This window comes from Gymnoscopelus microlampas, assembly GCF_963454915.1.
Source record: "Gymnoscopelus microlampas genome assembly, chromosome: 1".
NCBI classification, from domain to species: domain Eukaryota; kingdom Metazoa; phylum Chordata; class Actinopteri; order Myctophiformes; family Myctophidae; genus Gymnoscopelus; species Gymnoscopelus microlampas.
Window position 1 is genome coordinate 64,012,752 of NC_139962.1, and position 12,955 is coordinate 64,025,706.

At 41.5% G+C, this 12,955-nt stretch overlaps 1 protein-coding gene across 1 annotated transcript in view; it reads left to right on the forward strand.

Annotated features, from left to right (window-relative positions):
• Positions 1-12,955, forward strand: part of LOC311051928 (limbic system-associated membrane protein-like) — a 184,202-nt gene that overhangs the window by 162,849 nt on the left and 8,398 nt on the right. Inside the window, exons 5-6 of the mRNA XM_084066656.1 lie at positions 7,270-7,401; positions 10,046-10,166. Of these exons, the coding sequence (XP_083922782.1) occupies positions 7,270-7,401; positions 10,046-10,166 (253 nt within the window). The remainder of the gene's footprint in view (positions 1-7,269; positions 7,402-10,045; positions 10,167-12,955) is intronic.

The following is a 12,955-nucleotide window of genomic DNA, read 5'->3' on the forward strand; positions in this document are numbered from 1 at the left end:
GAGACATGTCCTCAGAGATGGGGGGGGGGGGGGGGGGGGTAGTTTGCTTTGTGTTGTTTTGGCAGGCTGTCCTCTCTCTCCTCCAGAGTGTATATTGCTTTAATCCAGGGAGGTAGAAGGATGCAGGGTAGGACTGCTGAGAGACATAATGATGCCTCTCTCTCTCTCTCTCTCTCTCTCTCTCTCTCTCTCTCTCTCTCTCTCTCTCTCTCTCTCTCTCTCTCTCTCTCTCTCTCTCTCTCCACTTCACTCTGCCACATTATTACAATTCGTTTTATTACATGCATGAATATTTCAACTCTTGCTGGTGTGCGTGTGTGCGTGTGTGCGTGTGTGTGTGTGTGTGTGTGCGTGTGTGTGCGTGCGTGTGTGCGTGTGCAGGGTTGCATTGCTCATGGGACGGCCTTGCACGCCGTGCAGTAACCCAGGAGCACGCGCATAGATTTAAAACTACTTTAAATTCACACCGCTACAAAGTTTACAAAGGCTCCCGACTCACACCAGGTGAATTAACATAGGAATAAGCCTAGATGCATGTCAATTGTACATTGTGTGGCCTGTAGTGTAGGTGTTAAGCGACGTGCGCTTCGACAACACTGTGCGTGTGGGTGTGTGTGTGTGCGTGCGTGTGTGTGTGTGTGTGTGTGTGTGTGTGTGTGTGTGTGTGTGTGTGTGTGTGTGTGTGTGCAATAACAACAATTATCAAAATAAGTGCATACCCATGTCTCCCTCACCTGTTGGTATGTAAATGCCCACAGCAGAGTGTAATCAGAAAGCACCTTGGTATACGTGTTGACAATGAAACAGTTCTACTTCAAGCTTTCTTCAAAGCATGGAGAGTGGATAAATGGAAGTACATTTACTCATACACTGTACTTACGTACAATTTTGAGGCACCTTGAGTTTATATCAGAGAGGCAAATATACTTATTACTCCACTACAATTATTTGAAAACTTTAGTTGTGTAGATTTGATTATAACTACAAAACATACAGCATATTAAAGGTAGGGTAAGTGATTTTCTTAGGTTAAAATAAGTGTTAAATAGCTCTATATTCTGATAGTACTCATTGCTATAGAGTGTTTGTTCAGTAAAAGGAGTCTCCATGTCTCTCCAGCTCTTTATAAAACAGAAAATGCATTTTCGTTTCAGTTTCAGTTTCATTTCCAATTTTATCCAATCAGGATAGAGAACTCAATCAGGATATAGATTAAACAATGGAAATTGGAAGTGATGACACTAAGAAATGAGCAGGCAAAATTGGAACTGGAACACTATAAAAATGAAGCTTAAAAATGGGTACTTTCTCCTGATTGGCTGAGATTTTGACACCTACCGGAAAATGTATTTTCTGTTTATTAAAGAGCTGGAGAGACGGGGAGACTCCTGTTACTGAACAAACACTCTATAGCAATGATTACTATCAGAATATAGTGCTTTAACCTTTTAACAAAATACTTTTTGTTTTAACCAAAAAGTATCACTTACCCTACCTTTAATCACATAAGCATTATATTGTACTTTGGTTATTTGCAAATAGCTGATACAAGCTCACAGCGTGTCCTTAAATCAGCTGACTTAGGGTTTGGAGCTGTCCGTGGTGCTGACATCTCTCCTCAGCTCTCTGCTCACCATTGTGATCAGGTCCTGAGCAACAACTCCACTGTTCCTATAGTCTGGTTTGAGTGATTAAAGGGAGAGAACGTTGTGTTTAAGAAACTGCACAGGCTTGATGCTGATCACAGGGTGTTGTGTGATAAACGGCTTGAAGTGGGGACAGATGAGATATGAATACGCAGAGGAAAACATTTTCTCTCTCACGTCTCCGATCTATCTCTCTCTCTGCTTGTGGTTGATTATCTTCTGTTTCTCTCTAACTCATTGTTCACTGTCTGGTGACACGCACGCACGCACGCACGCACGCACGCACGCACGCACGCACGCACGCACGCACGCACGCACACACACACACACACACTGACTGGACGGGTCAATATATGGTTTAACAGTCTGGTTTAACCCCAAACAACTTGATACGAAAGGGTTTTCAATGGATTCTGGTAGTATTGAGCATGCTAAATGACTTAAAGGACAATATGCCTCCTGAAAAGGTGTAATTTTCAAGATGGCGTATAGGTATAAAGCTTCTTACCTAAAGATCAATATGAGAAAAATGAAGGACATGCTGATTGACCGATGCATGTGTGTGTGTTGTTGGCTCACCCAGCCGCGCGTGCGTGCGTGTGTGTGTGTGTGTGTGTGCGTGCGTGCGTGCGTGTGTGTGTACTTGTAGTACCATACTTGTGAAGGCCAACCATCCCCAGAAGTATAATAGATTTGAGAAATAGAGATTAGACGCATTATGATCTTGTAGATCTGCTATTTTCAAAAGTTTTTTTCACACATTTTACGCATTTGAAAACTTCAAACGAGAGATTCTGCATAATGAGTACTTTCATTTTTGTACTTCAAGTACATTTTGATACGAATACCTTTGTACCTTTTGTTTATTTCTACATTGCAGTATTGATACTTTTACTTAAGGAACAAATGTGAGTACTTTTCCCACCACTGGGGGGGGTACTGTACACAGGTTGTGTGGGTAGAGAGAGACATTGTGACAATGAGGGAGGATTGACGGCATTTTGTTTCCGCTCCGCTGTGCATATCTAATCGTTTCTTCGGCTCGCGGAGCGTCGAATGAACGTCCGTCTGTTTCTGACTCTGATGCTGTTGTTTCTCTGTTGTCAGCAGCTAGGCAGCAGCTAAAGGAGCGTGACCGAACGCACGGCGAACGCAGAGGCAACTCTCCCTGTGTCCTTCTGACTGGCAAACAATGGAGGATTTACTCCACGGACAAACTACTCAAATGTTTTACTTAAGGAAAAGAATCAATACTGCGATGTGGAAGTACTCGGTTAAAAGTCCGGAAATTCCACATTTACTTGAGTAAAAGTACAAGACTATTGGTATCAAATTGTACTTAAAGTACTAAAAGTAAAATAACTCAAATGTTTCAAAATAGCAGATCTACAAGCTCACAACGCGTTGTGACGCTGTCCACTGTGGTGCGCGCGCACGCACGCACGCACGCACGCACGCACGCACGCACGCACGCACGCACACACACACACACACACACACACACACACACACACACACACACGCACACACACTGCATTGACTAAATAAATGTTTTGCACAGTGGTAAAGTGATGCCAATGAATGATGCATGAGCCATATTATGCAAATGACATCATCCAGTTGCCAGCTGTAGCTGCTGGTTTGTGATTCAGAGCCCCCCCCCCTCTCTCTCTCTCTCTCTCTCTGGAAAACTGAGAGAGAGAGAGAGTGAACCTCACTCATTCACTCTCTCTCCTCAAGTCTGTCCAAGCAAACCAACACTCATTCATCATCAGAGACGTGTTGTTCAGGTCTCTATGCATGTGTGTGAGTCCAGTGGTGGAAAGTAACTAAGTACATGTACTCAAGTACTGTACTTAAGTACAATTTTGAGTTTTTTTGTTTTACTTTACTGGAGTATTTCCATGTTTCTATACTTTTGCTTCTACTCCACTTCATCTCAGAGGCAGATATTGTACTTTTACTCCACTACAATGATTTGAAAACTGAAGTAACTGGTTACTTTGTAGATTTTGACTATTATTACAAAACATACATTAACCACTTCACCCCTTTATACATTTTGGCCATTTGAAAATAGCCGATCTACAAGCTCACAATGTGTCGCATCGCGACGCATTGTGAGCTTGTAGATCTGCTATTTTCAAAAGATTTTTATACATTTGAAGACCTTAAAATAGGACATTCTGCATAAAGAGTACTTTTACCTTTGGCACTTAAAGTAAAATTTGATACCAGTACTTTTGTACTTTTACTCAAGTACATTTAGAATTCCGGACTTTTACTTGTAACAGAGTACATTGAAATTGCAGTATTGATACTTTTACTTAAGTGAAAAATGTGTGCATTTTTTCCACCACTGGTAGTGAGTGACCCAGACGAGACCCGGCCACAACGGTTCTGCCAATCGAGCTCTATTGGCACGGTGGGTTGTGCGTCGGGTTCGATCCCAGCTCGGTGCGAATCACTACACGTACATGCATGTAAAGATATACACACGCCATGCTGTACATCCATGTAGTTAAAGTTATACAATGCAGGTCCACAAATAACTATTTTTATCAGCCTCTGCTGGTCATTACCGTCACTGCAGGCCGTTCGTTTATTCCTCTGTTACCCAGAATTCCATTCGTTTTCACCGGAAGACGGAAGCGTTTCAAAAAGCGTTCTTTTAATTGTTTTATACGATCTGTGGATCGTTTCTCTTAGCCAGTGGAGCTTTAGTTACCGTGAGCTGTGTTTTCTTTTTCTGTTGTTTTTCGATCTTCAAATCATACAATCTCTTAAAATCAGCGTCAGTTTCCTTTTTGTTATTAGCGTGGTAGTTCCTGGCCAAACAGGAAACCGGTGCATTTCCGCTTCCGTTTTCCGGCCAGATGACGTCATTTTCGCGGGAAAGACACCCCTATCACCGTTCAATAGAAAATATATGTATAAAAGGCTTTCGGGGGTGAAATTCATGGAGTGGGGGTTGTGAAACTTTTGCCACTCACAAAAGATATACAATTTAACTTTAGTTTTGTTGAAAAAGTTACCTAGTATTACTTTAACATGAAAAGCTGACTTGTTGTTGATAATTAACCTGTCAGCTTGTTAAACCATTAGCTAGCTAGCTACATACCTGTGTTAGCCCCTGTGATTGTTTTCTGCTCTAATGAAACGGTTTCCATCACATTTGTACAGATCAGTGGTGGAAAAAGTACTCACATGTTTTACTTATGTAAAAGTATCAATACTGCAATGTAGAAATACTCTGTTACAAGTAAAAGTCCGGAATTCGAAATGTACTTGAATGAAAGTACAAAAGTCTTGGTATCAAAATTTACTTAAATACCATAAGTAGAAAGTACTCATTGTGCAGAATGTCCCATTTCGCAAGTTTTCAAATGTATACAAATCTTTTGAAAATAGCCGATCTGCAGGCTCACAATGCGTCGCATCGCGACGCATTGTGAGCTTGTAGATCGGCTATTTTCAAATGGCCGAAATATACACGAATCCACGGAGCGCTGCCCTGTAGGTGGCGCCGCAATTGCTGCGGTGTCAAACTCAGTCAGCTGCTGCTGCGGTTCTGTCCGTCTGTTCACGTTACTCTTTACCTGCTTGGCTGTTGTAGCAGCCATAAACTACACAGGTTCATCCCGATTTTTTGTACATCTTTGTACAGTTAGTGTTAGTAAAAGTTAGTGAAAAGCAGGTGACTGCAGCTGACTGACACTGCGCAGCAGCAGCTGATCGAGTCTGACACCGCAGCAATAGGCTCTATGCACAGCAGCCATATTATCACTTCCTTCACAGGTGTTACCAATGATACTAATGAAGGCTCTGTTCCATTTAGTGTAGCACAGTGGTTTCCACGACCCCCATAACTCTGAGAGTGTACAAATGGAACCAAATGGACCGGTTACACACCTGTAAGGGGCCATTTGGAAGCCCATGAGGGTCCCTGGACCCCAACTGTAGACCCACTGGTGTAACAGAGTGTTTCCAGTGGGTCAACATGCACAATATCAGCACCCTGACTCTGTTTGACCAGAATGGAACAGAGCCTTCATTAGTATCATTGGTAACACCTGTGAATGTCTTCATAATATGGCTGCTGTGAATAGAGCCTATGGCGCTCCGTGGATTTGTGTATACAGGGCTGAAGTGGTTAATGTTTTAATTGTTTTGTAATAATAATCAAAATCTATAAAGTAACTTGTAACTAAAGTTTTTAAATAATTGTAGTGGTAATTGTAGTAAAAGAACAATATTTGAGTGGAAGTACTGAAAATTGGAAATATTCCAGTAAAGTAAAAGTCAAAATTGTACTTAAGTACAGTACTTGAGTAAATGTACTTACTTTACACCACTGGCACAGATGACTTTTGATGCTTATTGGCACCACATGCAAAGTCTTGTTTTTCTGAAGGGTTTTTGTTTCTATCTTTTTTAAAGAAACGGATGTGCCTTGTGGGGTTTTATGCTCGATACAAATCATTCACAGAAAGAGTGGAGGATTTGTGGATTTGTAACTGCATTGAGTGTCTGGGAACAGGTGGGCGGGAAACAGAGTGAGTAATGCTCATCCCACAGCCTTCACACCCAGACAACATGGAGCATAGATATTCACAGCCTTCACACCCAGACAACATGGAGCATAGATATTCACAGCCTTCACACCCAGACAACATGGAGCATAGATATTCACAGCCTTCACACCCAGACAACATGGAGCATATATTCACAGTCTTCACACCGGACAACATGGAGAGTAGATATTTAGGACTGTGATAGAAACCCACAGAATGGGAAGTTGCTACCCAGGAGAATTAAATCAGAAGAGGAAGTAAAACAAATACCAAAATCAGAGCTGGAGAGAAAATGTGAGATTCTTAACGGAAAGAGAGATAAGTGAAGTAGGACTGCTGCACCGCACGCACGCACGCACGCACACTCAAAGAGGAAACAGCTGAACAGGACATTAAGACTGAGTGAGAGAAATAAGCAAGAATGAAGACAACTAGTGGAGAGAGACACAGTCCATGTGGATGTTCAGGACGTTAGGGTATGATGCCATAGTTTTGCACTTTTTCATGTGTCTATGAGTTGATAGAACTTCATTAAGCCCCATGGTGGTGTTTTCATGGTGTTTTATGTCTTCTCTGACTATTTTGAGTTTCTACCTGGAGGCTGAAACCTTGAGGGTCAAACGTGCCAATAGAAAAACAGTGCTTTAGTGACATAGTAAAAACATACCCTCCCCCTCATTATCATAACACAACAGGTGTGGGCACGAGGAGGAGGAGGGACTAGGACAGGTGGGTGGTGCTAAGGTGGTGGAGGAGGTGCTAAGGTGAGAACCAGGTGTACTTAATGAACTGGAGGCGTGTCCACATAAAAACATAATTTTATCACTTTCTGTACACTTTTTTGAAAAAAAATCTTCCTACTAGTATAACCATAATACCTGATGATCATGTTTTAGGGGGGGAAAAAATTACTGAAAATCACGGCACTCTGTCTTTTACACTATGTTGTAACACAAAACCTATTTTTTGTCCCCTCTCTCCCTCTTTGTGTTTCCTTTCATCCCGTCGTCTCTCCTCCTCTCTGGTTGGATGTGTCCCTCTTTGTGCAGCGGAGCCGTTGGATGGAGAGGAGTACCTGGACATCACAGGCATCATGAGGAACCAGGCGGGACGCTACGAGTGCAAGGCCAGCAACGACGTGGCCACGCCCGACGTCAAATATGTCAACGTGCTCGTTAACTGTAAGAGATGACACGATGGATGCATGGATGGATGGAGGGATGGATGGATGGCAGAAAACTTAATTAACCCATTAAGACCTGAGACGATTCTTGAAAAAAATGAAATGAAATCTAAAGTGACACAGATGCGTTCCAGGTCTCAATGGGTTAATCGTTCGTTTTTTCCATATTTAACTAATTCTGAGATGTTTTTTTTAAATTGGATAAAGTACTCAAATATTTTACTTAAGTAAAAGTATCAATACTGCAATGTAGAAATACTCTGTTACAAGTAAAGTACCAAAAGTAAAAGTATTCATTATGCAGAATGTCCCATTTCACACGTTTTCAAATGTATAAAATGTATTTAAAACATTTGAAAATAGCTGATCTACAAGCTCACAATGCGTTGCGAGCTTGTAGATCGGCTAGTTTCAAATGGCCGAAATGTATATGGGGCTGAAGTGGGTAATGTAGGCTTTGTAATAATAATCAAAATCTACAAAGTAACTAGTAACTAAAGTTTTCAAATAATAGTAGTGGATTAAAAGTACAATATTTGCCTCTGAGATGCAGTGGAGAAGAAGTAAAAGTATTGAAATGGTACATTTACTTGAGTAAATGTACTTAGTTACTTTACACAACAATGATTGGGCATGTCATAGGCAGAAGTATGTCTGTAGATTTTAGAAATATAGTTGTATTGAACCAATCCTCCTATAATTCTACAAAGCTCTGTGCGGGTGGGTGGTGAGGCCAAAACGGTGGTGAGGCCAAAATCTCTTCTGCCCGGCTCCCCTCAGTGCCTGGAGCAATAGGCTCTATGCACAGCAGCCATATTGGAAAGAAATTAGGCCTCTTCTTACTTCCTTCACAGGTGTTACCAATGATACTAATGAAGGCTCTGTTCCATTCTGGTCAGTGTGCTGATATCGTGCATGTTGGCTCACTAGAAACACTCCATTTTGGTTCCCAAATGGCCCCTTATGGTGGGTGTGTAACTCTGAGAGTGTACAAATGGAACCAAATGGACCCGTAAGACTGCCCAGCTGTGGGGTGGCCCCGCGAGCTATGGGTTGAATGGCTCCCGGGTTGCCAGATCATGTGCACATATCCCCCCTACGGGTATGGACTAGTACAAATCATTAAGAAGAGCTTGTTACTAAATAATGACTACATTGGATCCATTGGAACACATGTTCTTTTTAACCTTTCCTGAAAAGTAAGGGTTGTGGACATACAAGATTTCCACCGGCAATGTTTCCAGATATACACATTTAGCCAGGAGTGAATGCTAAGCTTAAAGCAGCACTATGTAACTCTTCTCTTCGACCCCGGATTTGAACCCGGTTTCCTGCGCAAGAGCTGACATCTGACATTTTTTACCCATGAGCTAATAGAGCCTGCCTGCATTGCTCATTGGATAAATTGAATTTGTGTCAGATCCTGTGTGAGACGTGACCTTTGACACAATCTAAATGTCTCAATAGAAGAGCAGGGAGACAAAATACAACCACCCCAATTTTATAAGTTATATTGTATTAACATACTCTACCATACATATTGTATACGTTATATGGTATTAACATACTCTACCATACATATTGTATACGTTATATTGTATTAACATACTCTACCATACAGATTGAACAAAATTCAATTGTATTTGAAAAAAAAGTTCCATAGTGCTGCTTTAAAATAGCAAAACACATTATAGTCTATGGGCCTCTGCTAGCCCTGAAACATGACTGTCATACCATGACAGTCATGGTGCCGAGTCCCCCCGGTTTATAGCGGTGCTCGATTTTTTTACATTGCCAACTCTCACATGTACATAAACGTTCAGATTTCAAATATAAAGTGCTTACCCCCGAGCCACGGATGTTACAAGGCGATCCGGACTACGATAAGTACCCGTATCTCCTGTATTGTTCAATAAAAATCATTTTAATCCCATCGCCGGCCATTTTCTTTTTTCTTTTTTTTGTTGTTGTAATGTATCAGAGTGCAATACACCTTCCAACCATTAGTGTCGCATGGTTGAAAGTATCGGAGACAATTTGGAGAAAATGGCCGGCGATCGGATTAAAATGCTTTTTATTGAACAATAAAGGAGATACGGGTACTTATCGCGGTCCGGGTCGCCTTGTAACATCCATGGCTCGGGGGTAAGCACTTTATATTTGAAATCTGAACGTTTATGTACATGTGAGAGTTGGCAATGTAAACAAAATCGAACACTGCTATAAACCAGGGGGACTCGGCACCATGACGCTTGTATACAAGCGTGTACAAATGAAGCCATTTGGTTCCATTTGTTCACTCTCAGAGTTAAATTAACATTGATTTTACAATATAAATTGGGGTCCCAGAGATATAAATGCCATTAAATGAGGGTCCGTAGCGTAATAATGCATGTCAAACTGGGGGCCCTTGTAATGAAAATGGTTGAGAATCACTGCTAGAGCCGTAAAAATCTTCTCTTATGGGGGTCCCTGAGGCATATCTTTTCAAATGGAGGTCCGAGCCTAATGCTAATAAGTGTCAGTTTGGGGGTCCTTGACATGAAAAAGTTTGAGAAGCACTGCGTTAAAGGACACTGTTTGAATGCATTCATTCGTTTGTAATAACACATTATTAATAAAGTTTCCTCTCCTGTGTTTAGATCCTCCCACCATACAGAAGACTCAGAGCACAGAGAGCCAGGTGGGTCGCATGGGCATCCTGCAGTGTGATGCCACCGCTGTGCCAACGCCAGAGTTTGAATGGTACAGAGAAGACAAGAGGTACATAATACTCTATTACAAGTAAAAGTAAATATTTATCTGTGGAACAGAGTCAAACAAAATGGGGTTCCCCAGTTCAAATATGATTATTTTTATTTTATTTTGGGGGGTCACGGCCTGAAAAGAGAACCCCTGCTTTAATGCAGTAAACATGAACGTAGCGTTGACCGTGTGATATTCACCCAGCTGGGTTTAACGAGACAGCAGCGCAAAATGTATTATATATATATATATAATATTATTATAATATTTACCGCAATTAAATATATGTTTTCTACACTTCCACATAGGTTTAGCTTCCCCAGGAAATGTGAGGTGAGGTGAGAGATGCTGACAAAGGGTTCAGGACTTTTCTACTTTTTTACCCACGACATTAAAATATTGACTGTCCAGAGAAACACAGCGACTGGAGCGCTCAATACTCTGCACATTTGAGCCCAATTTAATGGAACAACAGACAGACGTGACATTTTGGTTGAGAGGCTTCCACTGACACTGTCCTGTCTCAGTTTCTCTGGGAAATAATGTTTACACTAAGTCACTTCACCAAGATGTTTTGGACATTGTTTATCGTGAGGATGAGAACCTGGTTTTTCATATTTCCCAAGCCCAGAAAGTTCATTACCATATCCGTTGTGCCTCTGTAGAGTATGATTGTTCTCTGGGGCCATGTATTGGTTATTGATGCACGCTATGCTCATACCTATCAACCGTTGCTGTGCTCAAACGTTGAGTCATCGGTTATTAGCACAAATAGCCAGTGATGGAAAAAGTTTGTTTTACTTAAGTAAAAAGTATCAATACTCACTCTATGAGGTCCCCGGATTCACTCTGGTGCGACTGGACAGAGGTGGAGGGAGTGGTTACGGTGGAGTATGTGTGTACATTAATGATCTCTGGTGTCGATCCCATTCCGTCAAACTCGGGATATGCGACGATCCCAACGTGGAAATCCTGGGCATGACTTTAAGACCGTTCTATCTCCCCCGCGAATTTGGGTGCATTCTACTGTTCATAGTCTATGTGCCTCCTAAAGGGCCAGGAAGAGCAGCACAGGCAGCAAAAACCATTGCTGACTGTGTACATGGACTACAACTACAGTACCCAGAGGCACCAGCAATCGTACTTGGAGACTTGAACCAGTGTTATCTAGACACTGTGTTGCCAGGATTTGTACAGTATGTCAAGGATGCGACTAGGAAAAATAACATTCTGGACAAGTGTTATGTGAACATTCCAGATGCATATGTTGCCAAGGTAGGCCCGCCTATATTGACCTCTGACCATAATGTTGTGTACATGACTCCAGTTTATAAGTCAAAACTGAAGAGAGGAAAGGTGGAGAAGAAAGTAGTTAGGACATGGACAAATGAAAGCAAGGAACAACTAAAAGCATGCCTGGACTGTACAGATTGGGACACTTTTAGAGATGGTTCATTGGACGAAATAACCACAGTTACAAATGATTACATTAATTTTTGTGTACAGCTGGTTGTTCCTACAAAGGAAATTAAAATCTATCCGAACAATAAAACATATGTGACCAAGGACATAAAGAATATAATAAATGAAAGGAAAACAGCCTTCATAAGCAAAGATTTCGGTGCACTCAAATTGACAGAAAATAAGCTAAAAACAAAAATGAGGCAGGCAAAATTGGCACATAGACAGCACCTAGAGGATGCGTTCAAAGCTAAAAATCACAAAAAGGCGTGGGATACTATGAAATCCATGACAGGAATGTCAGCCCCAACCAAACCTATTGTGACAGACAATGAACTTGGCTTTGCCAATGACCTAAATACTTTCTATGCCAGATTCGAATCATTGGGCGATTCCTCTAAGTGCACTGAAATACTTAAGGCTGTAACACCTGCCCCCTCAGACAGAATTATCATCACTGAAGAGGATGTCAGGAAAGTGTTTCGGTGTACTAACACAAGGAAAGCTAATGGGCCGGACGAGTGCAGTGCTTTTCTCCTCAAAAACTTTGCATCCGAGTTGGCTCCTGTGTGGCAACCAATATTTCAAACCTCTGTAGACACACATATAATTCCTCTGTGTTGGAAAACCTCACACATAAAACCATTACCCAAAATCCAATGTCCAAAAGAACATAAGGATTATAGACCCATAGCTCTTACTTCAGTGACCATGAAATCACTGAAAAGAATACTGTTGCAACATCTTGTGAGTATAACTAAAGACAAATTTGACCCCTGTCAGTTTGCTTATAAGAAAGGTTGCGGTACAGAGGATGCGGTTGTCACACTGGTCCACTTCATTACAAAACACCTAGATAAGTCTAATAAGAATCATGCAAGGGTGCTGTTCTTAGACTTCTCTTCAGCCTTCAATACAATACAGTCTGATATTCTGGTGTCAAAGATGGTACAGTTGGAACTGAATCCATACTTAATTCACTGGTATGCTTCCTTCCTTACTAACAGAGTACAGAGGGTGAAAGTGAACAAAACCCTCTCCTCAGCATTAACCACTAATGTTGGTGCTCCCCAGGGTTGTGTAAGCTCAGCTGTATTGTTCACCCTTTATACTGACAACTGTAGTACTGAGAAATGTCTGTCTGAATGTCGCACTGACAAGCCAGACCAATACATTCTAAAGTACTCTGATGATACAGTTTTGATTTCTCTTTTGGATAGTTCCAGTGATCCTGGACTGCACCAACACAGAGTAAATAAGGTGGTGGAATGGAGTGATAACAACGCTCTTATCATTAACACAAAAAAGACAGAAGAGATTGTTTTTGGTGCCCCACTAGAGATACA